The following is a 25,116-nucleotide window of genomic DNA, read 5'->3' as shown; positions in this document are numbered from 1 at the left end:
AGGTTCCAGAGGTTGCCCCTCAGTCTGCAAGATCTGGCCAGTCGTAGAGGGTGGGCTTACTGGTAGTTGGGAGCTCCAACATCAGCCGCGTAATGGGGCCCCTTAGGGATATGGCAGCAAGAGAGAGGAAGAAAACCAATGTGCACTCCGTGTGCATATCGGGGGGAGTCATTCCAGATGTGGAAAGGGTCCTTCCGGTTGCCATGAAGGGTACAGGGTGCACCCATCTGCAGGTGGTCGCTCATGTCGGCACCAATGATGTGTGTCGCTATGGATCGGAGGAAATCCTCTCTGGCTTCCGGCGGCTATCTGATTTGTTGAAGACTGCCAGTCTCGCTAGCGGGATGAAAGCAGAGCTCACCATCTGCAGCATCGTCGACAGGACTGACTGCGGACCTTTGGTACAGAGCCGAGTGGAGGGTCTGAATCAGAGGCTGAGACGTTTCTGCGACCGTGTGGGCTGCAGATTCCTCGACTTGCGCCATAGGGTAGTGGGGTTTCGGGTTCCGCTGGATAGGTCAGGAGTCCACTACACGCAGCAGGCGGCTACACGGGTAGCAGGGGTTGTGTGACGTGGACTGGGCGGTTTTTTAGGTTAGATGGCCTCGGGCAATGACAGAAAGGGCAACAGCTTCAAAGGATACGGGGCAAAGTCAGGACATGCGGGGACCAAGCAGCAATCGGTATTGTAATTGGAACTGTCGAAGGTGCATTGGTAAAGTACCGGAACTTCAAGCGCTGATAGAAAGCACTGAAGCTGAAATCGTTATAGGTACAGAAAGCTGGCTGAAGCCAGAGATAAATTCAGCGGAAACTTTTACAAAGGCACAGACGGTGTTTAGAAAGGATAGATTGCATGCAACCGGTGGTGGCGTGTTTGGCGCTGTTAGTAGTAGATTATCCTGTAGTGAAGTAGAAGTGGATAGTTCCTGTGAAATATTAGGGGTGGAGTTTACACTCAACAACCGAACTAGGTTAATAATTGGCTCCTTTTACTGACCTCCCGACTCAGCAGCATTAGTGGCAGAACAGCTGCGAGAAAATTTGGAATACATTTCACATAAATTTTCTCAGCATATTATAGTCTTAGGTGGAGATTTCAATTTACCAGATATAGACTGGGACACTCAGATGTTTAGGACGGGTGGTAGGGACAGAGCATCGAGTGACATTATACTGAGCGTACTATCCGAAAATTACCTAGAGCAATTAAACAGAGAACCGACTCGTGGAGATAACATCTAGGACCTACTGATAACAAACAGACCCGAACTTTTCGACTCTGTAAGTGCAGAACAGGGAATCAGTGATCATAAGGCCGTTGCAGCACTCCTGGATATGGAAGTTAATAGGAATTTTTAAAAAAGGGAGGAAGGTTTATTTGTTTAGCAAGAGTATTAGAAGGCAGGTTTCAGACTACCTAACAGATCAAAACGAAAATTTCTGTTCCGACTCTGACAATGTTGAGTGTTTATGGAAAAAGTTTAAGGCAATTGTAAAATGCGTTTTAGACAGGTATGTGCCGAGTAAAACTGTGAGGGACGGGAAAAACCTACCGTGGTTCAACAACAAAGTTAGGAAACTACTGCGAAAGCAAAGAGAGCTTTTTCCAAAGCTGTTTCGCAGAGGAAGAGCGCACTGCAGTTCCTTCTCTAAATCCTCGCACAAACGAAAAAATGGCTAACATCGAAATAAGTGTCCAACGAATAAAAAATCAACTGAAATCACTCAACAGAGGAAAGTCCACTGGACCTGACGGAATACCAATTCGATTCTACACAGAGCACGCGAAAGAACTTGCCCCCTTCTAACAGCCGTGTACCGCAAGTCTCTAGAGGAACGGAAATTTCCAAATGATTGGAAAAGAGCACAGATAGTCCCAGTCCTCAAGAAGGGTCGTCGAGCAGATGCGCAAATCTATAGACCTATACCTCTGACGTCGATCTGTTGTAGAATTTTAGAACATGTTTTTTGCTCGAGTATCATGTTTTTGGAAACCCAGAATCTACTGTGTAGGAATCAACATGTATTCCGGAAACAGCGATCGTGTGAGACCCAACTCGCTTTATTTGTTCATGAGACCCAGAAATTATTAGATACAGGCTCCCAGGTAGATGCTATTTTCCTAGACTTCCGGAAGGCGTTCGATACAGTTCCGCACTGTCGCCTGATAAACAATGTAAGAGCCTACGGAATATCAGACCAGCTGTGTGACTGGATTGAAGAGTTTTTACACAGCATGTTGTTATCAATGGAGAACGTCTACAGACGTTAAGGTAACCTCTGGCGTGCCACAGGGGAGTATTAGAGGACCATTGGTTTTCACAATGCATATACATGACCTAGTAGGTAGTGTCGGAAGTTCCATGCGACTTTTCGCGGATGATGCTGTAGTATACAAAGAAGTTGGAGCACTAGAAAATTGTAGCGAAATGCAGGAAGATCTGCAGCGGATAGGCACTTGGTGCAGGGAGTGACAACTGACCCTTAACATAGACAAATGTAACGTATTGCGAATGCATAGAAAGAAAGATCCGTTATTGTATGATTATATGATAGCGGAGCAAACACTGGTAGCAGTTACTTCTGTAAAATATCTGGGAGTATGCATGCAGAACGATTTGAAGTGGAATGATCATATAAAATTAATTGTTGGTAAGGCGGGTGCCAGGTTAAGATTCATTGGGAGAGTCCTTAGAAAATGTAGTCCATCAACAAAGGAGGTGGCTTACAAAACACTCGTTCGACCTATACTTGAGTATTGCTCATCAGTGTGGGATCCGTACCAGATCGGATTGACGGAGAAGATAGAGAAGACCCAAAGAAGAGCGGCGCGTTTCGTCACAGGGTTATTTGGTAAGCGTGATAGCGTTACGGAGATGTTTAGCTAACTCAAGTGGCAGACTCTGCAAGAGAGGCGCTCTGCATCGCGGTGTAGCTTGCTTGCCAGGTTTCGAGAGGGTGCGTTTCTGGATGAGGTATCGAATATACTGCTTCCCCCTACTTATACCTCCCGTGGAAATCACGAATGTAAAATTAGAGAGATTCGAGCGCGCACGGAGGCTTTCAGACAGTCGTTCTTCCCGCGAACCATACGCGACTGGAACAGAAAAGGGAGGTAATGAAAGTGGCACGTAAAGTGCCCTCCGCCACACACCGTTGGGTGGCTTGCGGAGTATGAATGTAGATGTAGCTGTAGAACGTGACAGAAGTGCACACTTCCGAAAATTGTAGCAGATTTCAGTGCTGGGCCATCAACAAGTGTCAGCGTGCGAAAAATTCAATAAAACATCATCGATATGCTCTTCCGGGGTGTACCCTCACTGCATGACAGAAGGCTTTACGCCTCGCCTGGGCCCATCAACATCGACATTAGACTGTTGTAGACTGGAAGTATGTTGTCTGGTCGGACGAGTCTCGTTTGAAATTGTATCCTGCGGATGGGCGTGTACGGGTATGGAGACAACCTCATGTATCTATGGACCCTGAATGTCAGCAGAGGGCTGTACAAGCAGGTGGAGGCTCTGTAAAGGTGTGGGGTCTATGCAGTTGGAGTGATATGGGACCGCTGATACGTGTAGATACAACTCTGACAGGTGACAGGTACGTAAGCATCCTGTCTGACCACCTGCATCCATTGTGCATTCCGACGGACTTGGGTAATTCCAGCAGGACAATGCGACACCCCACACGTCCAGAATTGCTACATAGTGGCTTCATGAACACTCTTCTGAGTTTAAACACTTCCGCTGACCACCAAAGTCCCCAGATATGGACATTATTGAGCATATACGGGATGCATTGCAACGTGTTGTTCAGGAGAGATCTCCACCTCGTAGTACTCTGACGTATGTGAGGTCAATCCTGGTATCAGTTCCCTCCAGCACTACTTCAGACATTAGTCGAGTCCATGCCACGCTCGTGTTGCTGCACTTCTACGTGCTCTCGGGGACCCTACACGATATTAGGCAGGTGTACCAGTTTCTTTTGCTATTCAGTGTAGTATCATAAGAGCAAACAAAGTTGTTGAAACCAAACCTATAGTGTTTCCGGGCTTGGGAGAGCCTATGTAAACAGTTTCTTTCACGCTATGGAGGGGATACTGAATCCACGAGATTGCAATCACGTTGACAAATGCGGTTGCTGCGCTCAATTCTTGCCAATGGCCGGCACTGTCGATGTTCGGACGATGTGCAACGAAGTTGCGCACGCCTTTTAAAAACGGTGACCTCTGTTTTCGAATGACATTACAACCTTCTGGTGTAAGTCATGAAAAGGGAAAACTGCGACTGTTTCCAAGGCGGCTTGTGCCAACAGCACAGCGCGTTCGTAGCGGCGGCGTCTCGCGCAGTCCTCAGTCCGGGTGCAAGGTGACAGAGAGGTGAGGCATGAGCAAATAACGCTGGTGGCGGTCGCGCTACCAGACTTATGGCCTTCGAGGCGCCGCACTTCAGTGAGCTTGTGACCCTAAAATATAGGGCAGTTGCCAACTGCATGGAGGTGCAGATTAATTAGTTACGTGTTCCCTAGACCATTTGAATGATTTTTTTTATAGGCATGATATGGAACGGTTCAGTTTACCGGATTTTCAACTCCTTTCTGAGCCACTGACAGCTTTAACAGTAGACAATAAAGGTCATTTTTCCCTCTAGTCTTGTAGATACGTACAAGTACATCACTCTTTTTAATTTACATTGATTATTTATGTCGAATTTCAGTAGCAAATACACGTATTGTGACAGCGCAGTTAAACTGCCAAGCTCTTTGAAGAGGTACCTACATCACGTCCGTGGGTGAACACCGTATATTCTTCTTATTCACTTTCACACAATCAATACTTTCTTTCTAAGTGGTAAGTTATCCTAGAAACTTATTCCATAAGGCGTTACTGAGACGACATATGCAGAATATGTCAGCAGGTTAATTTGTTTGTTTCTAAGATTAGCAATCACACGAAGAGCAAATATAGCTAAACTTAATTGTTTGAGAAGCTCAGTAATATGCTTCTTCCAGTGTGGTTTCATCAATATGTACGCCAAAAAAATTGGAGCGTTTTACCCTATTTACTCACTCCTGCCCATGTGCTACACTGTATTATTGTTGGTATGACTCCATTTGTTGTGCAGAACCGAATATAGGTTTTTTTTATTTTCTTCAAAATATGGGGAGAGTTCATTTTCTGAGAACCACGTAATACCCACTGACAACATTTTTTTTTCCCTTAAGGCTTTTACTATTGGTGTGTGTGAATGTATAAATAGCATTCTCATTCGGGCAACGCTTCTGGAATAGAAACTGTGATATGATAAGTAAATTGTTTCTGCTTAAATGTAAGGCTGTTATTGAGTGTATTACATTTTCGAACATTTTGTAAAAAGATGTCAGTAAGGGAACTGGACGACATCGCAGTTTCGACTTGTCGGCATGCCGCTTAACAGACACACTGTAGAAGTTTTGATACAAATTCGCGTTGAACACAATTACATCGGTTTTGTATGCGTTGCAGAATGTCACGACTGACTCTCTGAGATGCAGTGATTTCGACCAGCACGACAGGGAGCTCCCCGAGTGAAACCTAACAGTGGCTTGAGAGGCACTTACTTCAAAGCGGGAAAACCCGACAAGGCACACGCATGAACCATTCAGTTCAGTTCAGAGAGGCCATCAAGAATGATGAGCACTTCAACATTTTCTATGCTCAGGATTAATTATGTAAAGCAATATGTTATACGTTATAATCATGTATATTGTCTGAATTAAAAAGCTGCGTGTCGCTTCCCCTCTCCCCCCCCCCCCCCCTCGAACCTTAAATGAGATTTGGTGAGATTTAGCCGTACCCTTCTCCCTTTCTTTTTATGCTTACGTACTAATGGACGCCATCCTGACATCAATGAGAGGTTCTGTGACGATCATCTACTCTACCGATTAGTGCTTGCCGCGAGGACAATGTCACTTACGACAGGAGGGAGGTGATATATTCGGACGAATGCACGCCAAAGAAATGGTCTCGTTCTCTTATTAGAGGCATTGTCAGAGTCGTCTGTACTCATCGTCATCTACTGATTGAATTCACATGATCACTAACTTAATTAATTCGCCTTGTGACTTCCTGGTATGATCTACGTAAGACTGTACTGACGGACACCTTCACAGACTGCTGCAGTGAATTCTGGATTTTGCCCAGTGGTACGACCACCAACGATTTAGACTCCACGACGTTCTTGACCACGTAGGAGACAAGACTGCGGGGTGCCCTTCACTTCTTTGGTCGTGGGGAGCAGTATCCTGCAGCAGACAACGAGCTTTGTTATCTGTCTGCACCACGGCCGACCAGGATTCGTTTCTAGAGGCCACAAGCAACACAGTGTCGAATTCCAGTGGCGGAAAATACATTTTTAAGATAGACGCCGCAGCATGCAATTGCGTTTAGGTAAGCTTAAGAACAATTATTAGACACACATCAAAAAAGTTTTGCGTCACCCCGGTTCCCAGAACTCCTAAAGCTAAACGTTGACTGTGGATACTGTATCACAGGCACAGTCCCTTTGGCTGTTCAGAGATGTCATCAAACCCGCCCAAAGATGTAAACAACCATGCCTGGCCGTACGGTCCAAGGCGTCTTGTCAATGTTCGCGCGGTTCCCCCCGTCGGAGGTTCGAGTCCTCCCTCAGGCATGCGTGTGTGTATTATTCTTACCGTAAGTTTGCTTAAGTTAGATTAAGTAGCGCGTAAACCTAGGGACCGATGATCACAGCAGTTTGGTCCCTTACCACAAATTTCCAAAAATTTCCAACCATGCAAGAGCAGCGCCTATTAGACGGAGGAGGCCCTACAGCCGATCAGTTCCAGGAAGGAGATACACGGCTCGCGTTGTCTGTAGTTCAACCATACCTAGAGGGTGAATACCGCGGTTCGATCACGTCCGCATTGTTACATTTTGCCAGGAAGTGCTCTCAACAAGGGAAGAGTCCAGGAGTGAACCAAGGCGATGTTGTTCAGACATAGAGGAGATACAGAGAAACTGTAGATGACATGCCGTGCTCAGGCCGCCCAAGGGCTACTACTACAGCGCATGACCGCTACCTACGGATTATGGCTCGAAGGAACCCTGACAACAACGCCACCATGTGAAATAACGCTTTTCGTACAGCCACAGGACATCATTTTACGACTCAAACTATGCGTAATAGACTGCACAATGCACAACTTCACTCCCGACGTCCATGGCGAGGTCAATCTTTGCAACCATGACACCATGCAGCGTGGTACAGATGGGCCCAACAACATGCCAAATGAACCACTCAGGGTTGGCATCACGTTCTCTTCACCGATAAGTGTCGCATATGCCTTCAACCAGACAATCGTCGGAGACGTGTTTCGAGGCAACCCGGTTACGCTGAACGCCTTAGATACATTCTCCAGCGAGTGCAGCAAGGTGGAGGTTGCCTGATGTTTTGGGGTGGCATTATGTGGAGCCGACGTACGCCGCTTGTGGTCATGGAAGGCGCTGTAACAGCTGTACGATACGTGAATACTATCCTGCGACCAATAGTGCAACCATATCGGCAGCATATTGGCGAGGAATTCGTCTTCATAGGCGACAGTTCGCGCCCTGACTTCCTTCACGATAACGACATCGCTCGACTAGAGTGGTCAGCATGTTCTCCAGACATGAACCCTATCGAACATGCCTGGGATAAATTAAAAATGGCTGTTTATGAACGACGTGACCCACCAACCACTCTGAGGGATCGAAGCCGAATCGCCGTTAACGAGTGGGACAATGTGGACCAACAGTGCCTTGATGAACGTGTGGATAGTACGCCACGACGAATACAGGCATGCATCAATGTAAGAGGACGTGCTACGGGGTATTAGAGGTACCGGCGTGTACAGAAATCTGGACCACCACTTCTGAAGGTCACGCTGTATGTTAGTACAACATGCAACGTGTGGTTTTATTGAGCAATAAAAAGGGCGGAAATGGTGTTTATGTTTATCTCTGTTCCAATTTTCTGTACAGGTTCCGAAACTCTGGCAACCAAGGTGATGCAAAAGTTTATTTGATGTGTGTAGATTACTCGTTTGTCTTTGTAGTACAGCCCAGATATTATCAGTGTCGTGAATATTTCATTCCTCCTTACGTTACTGAAGAGTTGCTAGGTTTACACTGAGTAGAAACAGGCATATTTTTCCATTTTAAGTCTCTAGTCTTGTCAGCTTTGCATATTCTGTAACAGTAATCTGATTGTATTAGCCTGAAATTAGCATTGCATTGATCTGTTGCCATTAGTTATTTGTTGCTTTAATTTCTTGTTTTGTCAGTGATTGCTTCTTCGCTTTTCAATTTTTTTCGCACCGTATTTCCGTGGTTCACAGCTCAAGAAGAGAGGCAACGTGAGTAGAAGTTAGCATAATAATTTGGAATATGACAGGAAGTGCTGTGTGTGTTGAATACTATAAAATTCAAGTCAGCTGGATTCAGCCCATACCTTCTTTCGCGAACCGGACGTGTTCACTGATGACGTAGTCGGCATCGCCTCTCCGAGACCATCGACTAGGCGAGTACTGCTCCTCCAGCTCCTGCAACAGGGTTCCCATGAGAGCGGCACACACCTGCTGCTGCTTCCAACACATGGTGTCTACGCACTTACACTCACACTTCGTAGACTTTACAATCACCACAAACACGAACGTTTCTCTCTTTCAGTACAATGCAGCTAGATTTTTACAACAGACGCCTAACCTTAAACATCGGAATGAAGCATAAACTGTCTATTGGTTGTCTGTTTCATTCTAGCAACGCGCAAATTTACGAGATATTTTGATATGATATCTTGTGTGTACAGAGCTATTCAGAAGTGAAAATTAGACAAATTTAAATAAGCGCCAAGAATCTGAAATATGAGGATTTATTCACGATTAGTTTCGACAGAACTATCTACTGGTCGAACTATTAACATAGTGCCAAAAAGTATCTAAAATGGTGAAATGACGCCATTGATAATTTGAATCCAGAATTCCGTGATGTAAAACCTGCAAGTATAAAATTTCGTAAAAATGACATTTGGAGATTGAAACCATGATCTCTTGAGATTAAATAATTGCCTGAGGCTGGGAAAATAACAATGTCTTGAATCAAACCATTGATCTCTTGGGCTGGAATTAGTGCAGCTATCGAATTAAAAAAAAAAGAATTGCCGCTAGGCAATAACGATACTTGCGAAATTCAAATAAATTATGAAAAGTCCTAACAAAAACAACACTAGCAGCGTCTTGCAAATAAGTGACACCAATGATACTCAAACCCATGATTTGGTAATAAGGTGTCTACCAAGTGTCGAAACACCAAAAATATCAATTTCTGAGAAGATACACTCACTGAACTGAGTCTTCGACCAGGACTTGCATAGCGTAAAGCCCCGTATGTTGGTACTGTCTGCCATTTTAACTTAGGATACAGTGAGTTAGTCTCGAATTCTACCACTCCCTCCGAAATTTACGTTTCTCGCCGTGTGGGGTAAGGGAGGTAGGGAAACACGCGATCTAGTGTCCAATTTTCATAAAGTCAAATTGGAATGTATGGATTTCTTGTCTCCGCACAAATTTGAATTTCCTTCCAGAGGGTTGTGGAGAGGGTGACCTAATTAGCTACGTGAAATCAGAAACTGGTCTATTAGTGAAAAGAGGTCACTGGCAGTAGTATCGTTACCGGCACAAAGTCACTGTTCGTTAATAACCATACATGACAAATCAAAGAACGTAGTTTAGTGGCTGGATACAGTTTAAGCAGTTAAATATGCCATTAGTAGCTTGTGCATCTAGCGTTCATAACTACTTCGTTAATTACTTCATGTCTACTTGGAGCAGTCAACATTGCAGGCGTTCTCAACTAGTCACAGTTTCATTGAAATTTTGGCCTCACACCAAGTAGTTCAAGTTTCCTGGAATGATTAACATCGAAGGACACACATGAGACTCATATTACACCACTTTTACTCATCAACCACACCAGTATAACAACAATAACGATTACGAAACACCCTCGGTCATAAAAATAGATTAGAGGGAGTCATTAATTCAGGCACACACACACACACACACACACACACACACACACACACACACACACACACACACATGAAAAATAATCACAGTTCATCGTATATTCTACAATGCACATAGTACTGCGGTATTGCATGAATCCGTTGATCGGATGAAACATATTTTTCCCCATCCATATGTGACTGAAACCCACCTGTCGCACATCTTTGCGGTGGCGCTCGAATCTTAACTGCCTGGTTCGAACCCTGGTACCCTGGTTTTCACTACGTGTATCTGGGCGGAAATGGAAGAAGAGGTAGTGACGTAAAGTTCCTCATGACCAGACTTTTCGCCAAAATGCAGAATTAAATTCCAGAACCCTCTGCAGTGTTTTATGAAGTGAGGGCGTGTTATACTATTGGTGGTAATCCAGATATCTGTTGCGAACGTTAAAATCGGCGGCACGCTTGGAGCAGTTCGAAAGCAGTACATGTGTGCCAAAACCGGTTTCGCTCTCTCCGTTTCTTCATCAGCATTCAACACGTACATGTCACCACATTGTACATACAGCCGCTACAGTTACTTACATTCAACAGATACTCGTAAGACGCAAGTACTATAACTATTACTGGAGGTGCGAAAAAATTTTATCATTATGCAGGAGAGAATGGTATTTGAACCAACAAGCACGTTTCACCTCCTCGGAAAACATCTCATGAATCGTGGAGGTTTCACCAGTATGAACAAACAGTATTATTCAAGAAACTGGTCTGCTGATCGAAAGCTTCTAAATCCTCGTCCTGTTGCAGATAATACTTGTCGATCATGTGGATACTGTTCACTCTCCCATCACGTTAAAATTGCTGGCAAAGCTGAGAATTATCCTGGGGTGGCGTGGGACATTATTTCACGAGCAAAATTCGTAATACACTGACCCTATTATCATAAATACTGCTTAAATGTAGCTGACATTCGAAACGATCAAGAACTAATTTAACAAAACATTGGACATATTTTTTCAGAAAAGACATTTTGCACTGGGTAATTACATCGTTCTGTGCACAGAAAGCAACGTGTTTCGAGAGCGTCAGGCGTATTTCGTTGTCAGGACCATCTGAGGACACTTACTTCAAGGACAATGCACCGATTTCATCGTCAGTTTATTTCACTGACTAATGCCGCGCTCATCACATCGTGCAGCAACGAAAGCCAGCCAGCTGCTCTGACGTCACATATTCCTGCCTGTTATCGGCTCACGAGTGAGTCCCTGTCCTCCGGTGGTGCGAGGCTTACGTAATGAATACGAAATCTCGTATGTCACATAGTACCGCGGCATGGACTAAACTCTACGCGGATGGAAGCGATCGTAGCAGAGCGGAAGCCCGGTGCTTCACACAAGACGAGTGAGGAAGCTGTGTGCTATACACGAACTTATATCTTGAGATACATGTGCGAGGCGGCAGAGAGGTTGACATACCTGCCGCTGGGCGCTGCTCGTCGCGCTGTCGTCCGCCATGCTGTGCGCGGAGAGGAAGCTCCGCGGCCACTGGGCCAGGCGCTCCTGCTCTGCCACCGTGACGTAACAGCCGGGCGAGGCACAGCGGGTTATCTTCACCGACGCGTTTGCAGACGCATGATCCGATTACGCATGCCGACAGTGGAAACCGATGTGACACAGCTGCAAGGCAATGGACCCATTTTCGGGACAAAATGTTCAAACTGTGAATTCCTAAGGGACCAGACTGCTGAGGTCATCGATCCTAGACTTACACACTACTTAAACCAACTTATGCTAACAAGGGAACCTCCCCATCGCACCCTCCTCAGATTTAGTTGTAAGTTGGCACAGTGGATAGGTTTGAAAAACTAAACACAGATCAATTCAGAAAACAGGAAGAAGTTGTGTGGGACTATGAAAAAATAAGCAAAATATACAAACTGAGTAGTCCATGTGAAAGATAAGCAATATCAAGGACAGTGTGAGCTCAGGAGTACCGTGGTCCCGTTGTTAGCGTGAGCAGCTCCGGCATGAGAGGTCCTTGGTTCAAATCTTCCCTCGGGTGAAAAGTTTACTTTCTTTATTTTCGCAAAGTTATGATCTGTCCGTTCGTTCATTGACGTCTCTGTTCACTGTAATAAGTTTAGTGTCTGTGTTTTGCTACCGCACCGCAAAACCGTGCGATTAGTAGACGAAAGGACGGGCCTCTCCAATAGGAACCGAAAAAATTTGATCGCAAGGTCATAGGACAACCGATTCCTCCACAGGAAAACACGTTTCATATATATTCTATACGACACTGGTGACGGCATGTGCGTCACATGACAGGAATATGTTGTCAACCCATCTAACTTGTACACTTGGCGAATGGGTAAAAAAATTCTTCTACGTTGCCCGATTTAGGTTTTCTTGTGGATGTGGTAATCACTCCCAAAAAATGATGAAAACATAAGCGTTTGTCACATAAGCTGAAAATAAAAAGTTTTCACCCGAGGGAAGGCTTGAACCAAGGACCTCTCCCTCTGCAGCTGCTTTTATTTTTTTTTTAATTCATTTTGTTTGATATTGTTCGTTGCGTTTGGTCTGGGCCGACGTCACAAGACATACGTTCAAGTTCATTGAACTTGTTGATTGACTTATTACAAAGAGCACGCAGCCCTCTGACCGAACACGCTGAGCTACCGTGCCGGCACTGCTCACGCTTACCACGGGACCACGGCACTCCTGAGCTTCCTCTTTCCTTGTTGTTGCCTATCTTGCCCATGGACTACTCAGTTTGTATATTTTGCTTATTTTTTCATAGTTCCACACAACTGCTTCCTGTTTTCTCGATTGATATGTGTTCAGTTTTTTAAGGCCTGTCCACTGTGCCAACTCATAACTAAATCTCAGGGGGGTGCGATGGGGAGGTTCCCGTGTAAGAACAACACACCACACCCATGCCTAATGGAGGGACCACACAATCCGTGACAAGGGGCCTCAGACTGTGCGGTCACTCCGCGCAGCCATTTTAGGGAGGGCGGTCGTCCAAATCAGATTTAAAATTTGAATTGTATTCCTAAATACTGACCCTACGACTTGTCTTAGAAGATAGATTAAGGAAAGGTAAACCTACGTTTCTAGCATTTGTAGACTTAGAGAAAGCTTTTGACAATGATGACTGGAATACTCTCTTTCAAATGGCTCTAAGCACTATCGGACTTAACATCTGAGGTCATCAGTCCCCTAGACTTAGAACTACGTAAACCTAACTAACCTAAGGACATCACACAAATCCATGTCCGAGGTAAGATTCGAACCTGCGACTGCAGCAGCAGCGCGGTACCGGACTGAAGCGGCTAGAACCGCTCGGCCGCATCGGCCGCCAATACTCTGATTCAAATTATGAAGGTAGCGGGGATAAAATAGAGGGAGCGAAAGGCTATTTACAATTTGTTCAGAAACCAGACTGCAGTTATAAGAGTCGAGGGGCATGAAAGGGAAGCAGTGGTCGAGAAGGGAGTAAGAGAGGTTGTAGCCTCTCCCCGATGTTGTTCAATCTGTATATTGAGCAGGCAGTAAAGGAAACAAAAGAAAAATTTCGAGGAGAAATTAAAATCCACGGAGAAGAAATAAAAACTTTGAGGTTTGCCGATGACATTGTAATTGTGTCAGAGACAGCAAAGGACCTGGAAGAGCAGTTGAGCGGAATGGACAGTGTCTTGAAAGGACGATATAAAATGAACATAAACAAAAGCAAGACTAGAATAATGGAATGTAGCCGAATTAAATCAAGTGATGTTGACGGAATTAGATTAGCAAATGAGATACTTAAAGCAGTAGATGAGTTTTGCTATTTGGGGAACAAAATAACCGATGATGGTCGAAGTAGAGAGAATGTAAAATGTAGGCTTGTAATGGCAAGTAAAGCGTTTCTGAAGAAGAGAGATTTGTTAACATCGAGTATAGATTTGTCAGGAAGTCCTTTATGAAAGTATTTGTGAGAAGTGTAGCCATGTACGAAGTGAAACATGGACGATAAATAGTTTAGACAGGAAGAGAATAGAAGCCTTGGAAATGTGGTGCTACAGAGGAATGCTGTATATTATATTGGTAGATCACATAACTAATGAAGAGGTACTGAACATAATTGGGGAGAAGAGGACTTTGTGGCACAACCTGACTAAAAAAAGGGATCGTTTGGTAGCACATGTTCTGAGGCATCAAGGGATCACCGATTTAGTATTAGAGGGAAGCGTGGAAGTAAAAATCGTAGAGGGAAACAAAGAGATAAATACACTAAGCAGATTCAGAACGATGTAGTTTGCAGCAGTTACGCGGAGATGAAGAGGCTTGCACAGGATGTACTAGCATGGAGAGCTGCATCAAACCAGTCTCTGGACTGAACGCCACAACATCATTCCTAAATCGTTCGAGGCGGATACAGGAATAGTTCTAATGAAGGGGCACGCCCTAATCCTGTCTAGACCATTCGTTTCACCGAGAACGTTTTCGTCTGTAAGTCTACTCGTCGATATGACATTAAACCCTATTCTACCTTCTTTTTCTAGTGAATGTCCATTTCATGTCAAGAAATTTTTTGCATTTATAAAAACGACTATTACATGGCGTCCTTGAGTTGTGTCATTCCTATTCTTTTAAAGGTTGTTGTTACAACAATGACAACTCAAAAACTGATCGAGATGTTTACAGTGGGCGTTTAAAGAAACAAATACAGTAAAAAATGGAAGTTTCACGTATAAGTTTTTGTTGGATAATTTTTTAAGACATTAGTAAAGGTGAAACTTAACAATTAGTTCCTCGAATCGCACAGATCAAGTTTTGATAAGATAAAGCTTTCATAAAGAGCTGTTTAGAATTTGCAGAATTCTGTCGTGGTCGTGCTTTCGTCAGTGGCGTTGAATTTCGTAAACGTCGAAAAAAATCAGTTGTTCTTCCAAAAAGATGTTGATGCCGTGCTTAACATGATTGAAGAGGAACGTTATGTGACTTACCGTGAGAGGAGCCATCATTGCTATCGAAAACTGCATTACGTCTACATCTACATCTTCCTGTTCTTCGGCCGGCCGGAGTGGCTGAGCGGTTCTAGGCGGTACAGTCTGGAACCGACCGACCGCTACGGTCGCAGGTTCGAATCCTGCCTCGGGTATTGATGTGTGTGATGTCCTTAGGTTGGTTAGGTTTAAGTAGTTCTAAGTTCTAGGGGACTGATGACCTCAGAAGTTAAGTATCATAGTGCTCAGAGTCATTTGAACTAATTGAAACAATCTGTTTATAGTGTTTGGAGTGACAGATAGTGAGATATGAGTGAACAGTGTGGCTTTACATATTTAATAAATTATTTGTAAAAAATGTATTGTATACCAGGAATAAATCTAATGATTATCTCTAACTAGAAGTCTGTAAATGTATGTGTATACGAATTAGCTTATTTTATATGGTCTAAACTTGTAAATACTTTGACATGCTCCATAACCTTGTAAAAAGAGATCTACGGATGAATAAAGCTACTACTACTGCTTCTGCCACTACTACTAGTACTACTACTACTACTTGTACCCAAGTAATTATCGTAGAATTCTGCAAACTACTTTGAAACGAGTGACAAAGCGTTCATTCTATTGGACCGCTTATTAGGGCTTCTTTCAGGAAGAATGACTAATCAGATGCCTTCGTCTAATCTTACTGTGGTGGTCCCTACGGGAGTGGTACTTAGGGACTGTAGTATACTTCTGAGTGTCTGTTCTTGAAAGTTTAATGTAGGTTTTGCGGTATAGTTGGCGTCTATCAAGTTTTGGGCGATTCAGGCTTCTGAACATCCCTGTTACGCTCTCCCATGGGCCAAACAAGGCTGTGACAATATGTGCTGCCCTTCTTTGTATATGAAAAATATCCACTGATAGTCCTATCTGTGTCTCACACTCTTTACTAATATTCTTGGATGAGTCGCACGAGCATTTTTTTTTTGTTTCATTTGCATGATCTGTGAAAAATATTTGTTCACGTCGGATTTCGCACAGTCTGAAAGGAACTAAAAACCAGGATCGTATCATTTGTTGCAAGGAAATGCTTAAAACTTCGTTCGTCGAAGTACCGACTTCATAAACAACATCGTCACAGGAATTCCCAAAACTTCGTCCGTGGAAATACCGAATTCATATACAACATTGTCACAGGAAATGCAGCTTGGATGTACGCCATCCATCCAGAAAGCTCCGATACCGATTTCATCGTTGATACATAAGCGCCGCCAGCGCAGAAGCTACGGCGGAAGCTTGAACCAACGACTGTAAGCAATAGATGTGCATTCGACTAGTCAGTTGTGAGCAGGCAGCGGGCGTGCAGACGTGATGTGTCAACGTTGTTGTGTCGCTAGTCAAAATAGAGCAACATCTCTGAATTAAGTGTTGTAGACATACTCTCCAACGTTTTCAAAAAGAAGAAACTCTGCTATTTGGCCATGCGTATCCTGACTGTCGAATAAAAACAACGGAACGTGGGCTCCGGCCGCGACTTGATTGAACTGCAAAACGGGAAGAAGAACTTTTGTGACAGTTTCACATTGTTAAGTGAACGATCTGTGCGTTGTACTCGAGTAGAGGTGGGACAAGGGTGCAAGGGGAGGACTATGTAGAATACATCTACATCTGAATGATTACTCTGCAATTCACCTTCAATTGCCTTGAAGCTATTTCTCTACTGTTCCACTCTCGAACGGCGCTGTGGAAACACGAGCACTTCAATCTTTCTGTGTGAGCTCTGATTTCTGTTATTTTAATATGCTGATCACTTCTCCGTAAGTAGCTTGGTACCAACAACGTATTTTCACAATCGGAGGAGAAAGTGGGTGATTGAAATTTCACGAGTAGATCCTATCGTAATGAAAAACATCTTCGTTTTAATGATTGCTACCGGAATTCAAGTATCATGCCCGTGGCACTATCTCCCCTACTTCGTGATAATAGAAAATGAGCTAGTCTACTTTGAACTTTCCGATGTCTTCCATCAGTCCAATATCATTCGTATCCCACACCAAACAGAATCAAGCACGGTGTAAGCAGTCTCTTTTGAATACCAATTGCACTTTCTAAGTGTTCTGGCAATAAATTGCAATCTTTGGTTTGCTTTTTCCACTACACTATCTATGAGATCGTTCCAGTTTCAATTATTCGTAATTGTAATCCCCAAGTACTTAGTTGAATTCACAACCTTTACATTCGTGTGATTACTGTGTAACCGTAATTTAGCGGACTGATTTCAGTACTCATGTGGATGAGTTCACACTTTTCGTTGTTTAGAGTCAATTGATGCTTTACGGATTTGTAAACTTGAATGTTGTAGATTTTATTAAAACATTATTTGGCTAAGATCGCAAAGTGGGAAACAGTGATTATTAGTTTCAGCCGCTTGAACATTCATCTTCACATCAGGATCCAACACGTGATATCTAAATCAAGAGAATAAGTAAGACTCTTAGTCATTACAGTGTTAACATCCTCAAGGAGATGACAACTTACAATATACATACATAATATACTTCGTGCAAAAATGTACTTCACGTTCCCGCGGAGCAATGACTGTTCCATTAAATTTCGGGTGTGCAGCCGCTTAAGTTCCGCTTCTCCTTCTCAAATTTCGGCTATATATCGTTCACCATCTTCTTCGAGAATTTATAACCTCGATGACTGTTTTTCGTTATTCTTCCTCGATTTGTTTGTTGTTAAATCTCTTGAGGATTTTTCTTCTGTATTGGTCACTTGTTTTTCTTGGTCTCGTGCTTGTGCTGCATGTTGACACTATTCGAGCAACAGGCCACTGACGGTCCAGCTTTATTTTTCATTTATTCTTATTTGATGCTCCTAGTCCCATATGGGCAGAACGTGGGCTGTTAGCAGTACAGTTCTCCGTTCTTCAGCCAAGCGAATTAAAAATGAAATACAAGAGAAAACATAAACAAAACTTGTGGTTTTTCTATTTTAAATTAAAAATCCAAGATGGACAGTTAAGAATAACAGAAATATCGAAATTTATAAAGACACAGCAGGAAGGTGTAATTCCAATAAAAACACCGAAGCACTTACTGCACTTTCACTTAAGAACTGAAGAACTTGCAGTAGGATGAGAGGTATTGGCGGAGGAAAGAGTATGTTCCGTAGGGTTGGGGTATGTGGATAGTAAGACAGGGGTTTGTTAAATATGAAAAACTATGGAGAATTGAGGTAGGAGCTGACGTGTATAGTGGAAAAAGCAGTCGATGGGAAAGACAGGGTGAAGAGTAGTGTAGTGTTTGGGTAAGGCCGTGGCTGCAAGAGGAAAGGGATGGGATGGATGGAGAGGAAAATGAGAGAGAAGACCCGATGCGCAGCGGGATAGGAGGGGAAGAGTTGGTAGGAGGGATAAATACCAGGACGGATCTCATTGTATGAGAGAGGGAGTTAGTTGAATTGCGATGGAATATGGTGTGTGTGGAGGTGTACGGATGGAGGGATGTGTTTGTGAAGGTGCGGCAGCATACCAGGGTTGGTGATCAGAAGGGAGACAATGAGGTAACTGGGTTCTAGTTTGTGGACAGTATAGGAGATGTGGAGGTGTTCGATGTAGGTGAGGAGAGGTGGGAATTTGATGAGATGTTAGAAGCTTCACGTGAGGGAAGGTAAACAGATGTGGAGAGCAAGACAGAGTGAATGGCGTTCAACGATTTGGAGGTACTTATAGAACTTTGGTGTGGTAGAGATCTATGCGACAATTGCATAGCAGAGGATTGGCCAAATCAGGGTTTTATAGGTGTGGAGAGTAGCGGAGGGGTGCCATCCCCAAGTTTGGCCAGTTAGTAGTTTTAGTCTATTGTGGGCTTTCTATTGCGTGTTTAGCAGGTGGGGTTTCCACATTAGTTGCCAGTCGAGGGTTAATCCAAGATATTTTAGTGTGTTAGTTAGTTAGTTGGATAGGATGGTTGTAAATGATAGTGTAGAAGTCATGGAAGCAGAAGGTATGGGTGGTTCATCCTGTAGTTATTGCCTGGAGCCGGCCGGAGAGGCCGTGCGGTTCTAGGCGCTACAGTCTGGAACCGAGCGAACGCTACGGTCGCAGGTTCGAATCCTGCCTCTGGCTTGGATGTGAGTGATGTCCCTAGGTTAGTTAGGTTTAAGTAGTTCTAGGCGACTGATGACCACAGAAGTTAAGTCGCATAGTGCTCAGAGCCATATTGCCTGGATTTTGGAGAGCTTGATCTTAGGAGCCATTTGTTACACCAGGAAGTAAATTGATTGAGGTGGATTTGGAGGGATCATTGTGATTTCTGGGGTGTAGGAAAGCAGTGTCATCAGCGATGGACTGGTGGGGTTGGTTTGGGCATATCAGCAGTGTAGAGGAGACAAAGGAGAGGAGAGAAGACAGAGCTTTGGGGCACTCCTGCAGTGGGAGGGAAGGTATGGGAATTGGTATTGTTAATAGTGACAAAAGAGGGGCGATTAGATAGAGAGGATGCTATAAGATGGACATAGTTAACTAGATATGTGTGTGACTGGAGTTTGAAAAGGAGATGGGGATGCCATACACAGGTGTAGGCCATTTCTAAAATTGCGGCGGCCGCGGTGGCCGTGCGGTTGTTGGCGCTCCAGTCCGGAGCCGCGCTGCTGCTACGGTCGCAGGTTCGAATCCTGCCTCGGGCATGGGTGTGTGTGATGTGCTTAGGTTAGTTAGGTTTAAATAGTTCTAAGTTCTAGGGGACTGACGACCATAGCAGTTGAGTCCCATAGTGCTCAGAGCCATTTGAACCATTTGAACAAAAATAGCAGATTTGCGGCAGTTGACTTGATGGGACAGGAAATGGGTGAGGTGCAGGAGCCAGTAATCAGAGGAGAAATAGAAACAAAAGCCACACTTGTTAGTGGGAAGAAGATGGTGTTGGAACTAGTGTGGATGGATGCATCGGGAGAGGATGGATTCGAAGACCTTGCTAAACATTTAGGTGAGGCAGATGGGTGGTAGGAGGAGGTATCAGCAGGAGTTTCGTGGGGCTGGAAGAGAAGTAGGATCTTGCTGATGATAGTAACCTATGGAGAGGATAGTTGTGTAAAGAGTTGGAAAGGTGATGAGAAAGGACAGGGGGCATTCTTTGAGATATCAGTAAGTACTGTAGTCACGACTGGGGGAAGTATTGCATTTTTGTGAAGTGTTAGTCTTATGTCGCTTGCTGAAATTGGTGTATTTAATTCTGTTTGTGTTGTGTTGTCCAACTACTGGAAGCTGGGAGCCAGCGTGGATCAGCGGTGTTTGTATTCCATGGATGATAGGGATAAGTAAATGCAGAAGATGTCAGACAGATAGGATGCAAAATAGTTAGCTTTTCTTAAGATGTCAGGTACGTGATGGTTGTCATAGAGAAGCAAGTAATAAAATATAAAGTTTTTGCTAGGGCGTCCATCGAATGCTTTCCAGTACTTTCCAGCACCTCTGACAAGGTCTGCTCCAGATAGGATGCGGCCTGAGAGACATCGTCATATTACTGGAAGGACAAGGGATGGTTTCCAACCTGGGTGTCTATGTAGTCCCGGCAAACATTCCACCTGGTTCAGGAGTAGTCTTGGATAACTCTTGCATGGAGAGTGGGATGGAGTGCTTGAGGATGAGGTTGGGTGTAGGAGATGGGGAGTAGTGCAGGTAGGTGGTCGCTAATCAGATCGAGGACTTCTGCAGTGAGGCGTCCAATGAGGTTGGAAGATGTGGGTTGACACTTGGAGTGGCTCTGATTTCAGGATGGAAGTGGTGTGAAAGGGGAATAATGTCACATTGCAGTAAATCAGTAAACTGATGTCACCGCTGGGCTCTACACGGGACCTACTATGGATGTTGATGTGTGTGGCAAAAATATAGGTAGAAAAGGTACGATCTTTGTGGGTGAGGAAGTCATAGGGAACGGGGTGAATAGTGGTATGGATGGGAAGAATGGTGGCAAAGGTAACGGTTATGGTTTGGAAAAAGAGGGTAAGGATAAGGTGTTCGGTGGGAGTATTATACAAGGGTTGTGGCCGAACAGGAATGTTCTTATTGTGGGGAGAGGGTTATCCGTGCGATGGAGGATATAGGGAGATGTTTGGATGGTGTGGTAGGGTTGGAGGAATGTTTTATTAAAGATTAATGTACTAACTTTGTGTTGCGACACTATGTTTATTGGTGGTGAAGGCGCAGGTACGTATAGTGCTACAAATGAAACCAAACGTGGTCATAAGTAGTGCAGAAGAAGACACCGAAAGATTTAAAATCCTTGACTTTCCTGCAATATGTGGGGAGCCTGTCGTCAAAAACAGAACAGATCCTCATTAAGCACAAATTAAAAGTGATTTTCCGTCCTCCACCGAAGACAGCATCAATCTTGGGTTCCGTTAAAGATGACTTGATGCTCCAGAACGCCGGTGTTTATAAGATCTCCTGCGAATGTGGTCCCTCATACATCGGACAGATGGTTCGTACATTCCACTAAAGATGTACGGAACATCGTTTGATACACTCTGCTCTTATAATCAAATAAATCGGCTGTTGCAAAACGCTCTATTGATACCGGTCACTCTGTGATGTACGAAAACGTCAAAATTTTAGCGTCTACATGATCTTTCTGAGACTTGTTGGTGAAAGAGGCAACCGAAATTCGCTATGCGACAAATTTAATTGACAGAGATAGCGCCTTCCGCTTGGATAGATCATGGAATCCGGTGTTTTCTGTAATAAACTTACAAAGACGTCACGATCGTGCAGCTCAGTATGATCCCAGCGTGGACCGAATGCGCAGCCACAGACAAGATCCATGCACATTGTACTCCTTTGCAGCCGATTAACGTCTCTGGTGCCTGTGTATCTGTGATCGCATGCGCAGCACGCGGTCCGCGAGTTTAATAGGACGAGCGAGTGCTGAAACTTCAGTGTTTAGGCTTACTCAGATGGCTGAACGATGCATAGCCGAAATATTATAAGAAGAAGAGGAATTTATGCTGTTGCACACCTGAAATTTAATAGAGCATTGCGGTACTAATTTGAATATGTCGTAAGTCATTACACCCGGTCACTGTGTCAGTCAAAGTTAACCAGATCAAGGTAGTAAACAAACCCACTAAATACGGCTGTAAGTTGACACTGTAATGACTAAGTGTCTCACTTGTTCTCTTCATTTAGAAATTGAGTGTTTCGATCCCGATCGGAAGATAACCGTTTAAGCGACTGGAACTACTAACCACTGTTTTTTACATTGCGATTTTGGAAAAATAAAGGTTTTACTGAAATTGATAAATTGCGCGAAAAGAACATAGAATTAATGTCTTTCTGCCAGTATTCATTTTGTTTATCGCTTGACGATTTCTTGTTGTTCCATTACATCGAACAAAACATGCGTGGACTGAATTTTTCATCTTCAAGAACCTGTAGGATACTTACAGAATTATATTTTCGAGCTACCAATACCAGAGTAGGAGAAACGTTCCCCACATTTTTTTCACGGGCATTAGGCCGTGTTCCAAGGCATATTCATCTGCCTGACCTTCCGCCTTTCAATCCTGGAGACATCACTAGAGCCTATAAGGACTCAGAAAACACTAACCGTCTCAAGCAAGCTTTTAAATCCGAACTGTTTATACGTATCCAGACCGCGGTCTAAGGTAGAAGAGCCACGCCGACGTGTACTGTCTACATCTAAATCTGCATATATACTCCGCAAGCTACCTTACGGTGAGTGACGGAGTGTGTTCTGTGGACCATTGTCACTTCTCACTTTCCTTGTCCCAGTCGCGAATGCTTCGCGGGAAGAACGATTCTCGGTAAGCTTTCTTGTGGGCTCTAATCTCTCTAACTTTATCTTTTTGGCCATTTTGCGAGATATACGTTGGAGGAAGCAGCATATTTGTCGACTCTTCTATGGACGAACACTCTCGGAACTTTATACACTAACAGTAGACCTCACTGTGATGTAGAAGGTCTCTATTGTAACCTCTGCCATTGGAGTTGGGTGCGCAACTCCTTGACGCTTTCCCGCTTGCTAAATGAACATGTAAAGCAACGTGCTGTTTTTCATTGGATCTTCTCCATCTCCTCTATCAATACTATCTGGTACGAATTCCAGACTGCGTACCACTATTCAAGTATTGGCCGAACGAGTGTTTTGTAAGCTACGTTCTTCCTTTGTTAATGGACTACATTTCCCGAGGATTCTTCCAGCGTATATCAGTCAAGCTTTTGCTTTACCCGTGATTAATTTTACGGGGTGATTTGACTTTAAATCGCCCCTTGGGCGTACTCCTAGATATTTTATGGAAGTAACTGCCAAGGGTGAGGTGACCATGAGAAACAGATCGAACAATTAACGTTCTACGAATCTGGGAGTGGAATATCAAAAGATTGAACGTGGTAGGGAAGACAGAAAATCTGAAAAGAGGAATGCAGGTGCTCAGTCTAGATATAGTAGGGGTCGGTGAAGTGAAATGAAAAGAAGACAGGGATTTCTGGTCAGATGAGTATAGGGTAATGTCAACAGCAGCAGAAAATGGCATAACGGGAGTAGGACTTGTGATGAATAGTAAGGTAGGGCAGAGAGTGTGTTACTGTGAACAGTTCAGTAATAAGGTTGTTCTTATCAGAATCCACAGCAAACCAACACCGACAACGATAGTTCAGGTATACATGCCGACATCGCAAGCTGAAGATGAAGAGATAGAGAAAGTATATGAGGATATTGAAAGGGTAAAACAATAGGTAAAGGGAGATCAAAATCTAATAGACTTCGGGGAGTGGAATGCAATGGCGGGGGAAGGAGTAGAATAAAAGATTGCAGGAGAATATTGGTTTGAGAATGAGAGAGGAGAAACACTAATTGATTTCAGTGATAAATTTCAGCTAGTAATACAAAATACTCTGTTCGAGAATCACAAGATTGTGAGCTGTACTTGGAAAAGGACGGGTGATACAGGAAGATTTTAGTTACATTTCATCATGGTCAGACAGATTTCAAAATCAGACACTGTATTCTAAGGCGAACCAAGGAGCAGATATAGACAGTTTGGTAATGATGAAAAGGCGGCTGAAGTTTAAGAGAGTACTCAGAAAGAATCAATACGCAAAGACGTGGGATACGGATGTATTAAGGAATGACGAGTTACATTTGAAGTTCTCTAAGGCTGTAGATACAGCAATAAGGAATATCTCAGTAGGCAATACTGTTGAAGAGAAAAGAACGACTCTAAAAAGGGCGATCATAGAAACTGGAAAGAAAAACATAGATACAAAGAAGGTAACTTCGAAGAAACCATGGGTAACAGAAGAAATACTTAAGTTGATCGATGAAAGAAGGAAGTCCAAAAATGCTCAGGGAAATTCAGGAATATAGAAGTACAAGTAGCTGGGGAGTGAAATAAATAGAGAGTGCATGAAGCTAAAACGAAATGACTTCATGAAAAATGTGAAAAATCGAAAAAGAAATCATTGTCGGAAGGCCTGACTGAGCATACAGGAAAGTCCAAACAGCCTTCGGTGAAATTAAAAGCAAGCGTGGAAACATTAAAAATGCAGCGGGAATTCCACTTTTAAATGCAGAGAAGAGGGCAGATAGGAGGGAAGAGTACGCTGAATGCCTCTATGAGGGGGAAGAATTGCCTCATGTGATAGAAGAAGAAACAGGAGTCGATTTAGAAGAGATCGGAGATCCAGTATTAGAATCAGAATTTAAGTGAGTTTTAGAGGACTTAAGATCAAATAAAGCAGAAGCGGTATATAATATTCCATCAGAATTTCTAAAATCATTGGCGAAGTGGCAACAAAACGGCTATTCAAGTTGGTGTGTGGAATGTATGAGTGCGGCGACATACCATCGGACTTTGTGGAAAATATCATTGACGCAATTCCGAAGACTGAAAGAACTGACAAGTGCGAGAATTATCGCATAATCAGCTTAACAGCTCATGCATCCAAGTTGCTGACAAGAATAATATACAGAAGAATGGAAAAGAAAACTGAGGATGTGTTAGATGACAGAGAGGCAATTCTAACATTTCGGTCGAGAATGCAAGCAAGACTAAAGGCACGTTCATAGTATT

The 25,116-nt window shown here is 43.7% G+C and overlaps 2 protein-coding genes across 2 annotated transcripts in view; one reads left to right on the top strand and one right to left on the bottom strand.

Moving 5' to 3' along the window:
- Positions 1–11,594, bottom strand: part of LOC126267535 (kynurenine formamidase) — a 48,176-nt gene extending 36,582 nt beyond the window's left edge. Inside the window, exons 1-2 of the mRNA XM_049972840.1 lie at positions 11,522–11,594; positions 8,493–8,583 (exon numbers count right to left, since the gene is read on the bottom strand). Coding sequence (XP_049828797.1) covers positions 8,493–8,583; positions 11,522–11,560 — 130 coding nt within the window. The 5' untranslated portion in view covers positions 11,561–11,594. The remainder of the gene's footprint in view (positions 1–8,492; positions 8,584–11,521) is intronic.
- LOC126267554 (waprin-Rha1) overlaps positions 1–25,116 on the top strand; it is a 169,128-nt gene that overhangs the window by 76,904 nt on the left and 67,108 nt on the right. The gene's annotated exons all lie outside the window — the stretch shown is intronic.

Source organism: Schistocerca gregaria, chromosome 1, assembly GCF_023897955.1.
Source record: "Schistocerca gregaria isolate iqSchGreg1 chromosome 1, iqSchGreg1.2, whole genome shotgun sequence".
Classification (NCBI taxonomy): Eukaryota; Metazoa; Arthropoda; class Insecta; order Orthoptera; family Acrididae; genus Schistocerca; species Schistocerca gregaria.
This window is presented reverse-complemented; position numbering and strand designations above follow the sequence as displayed.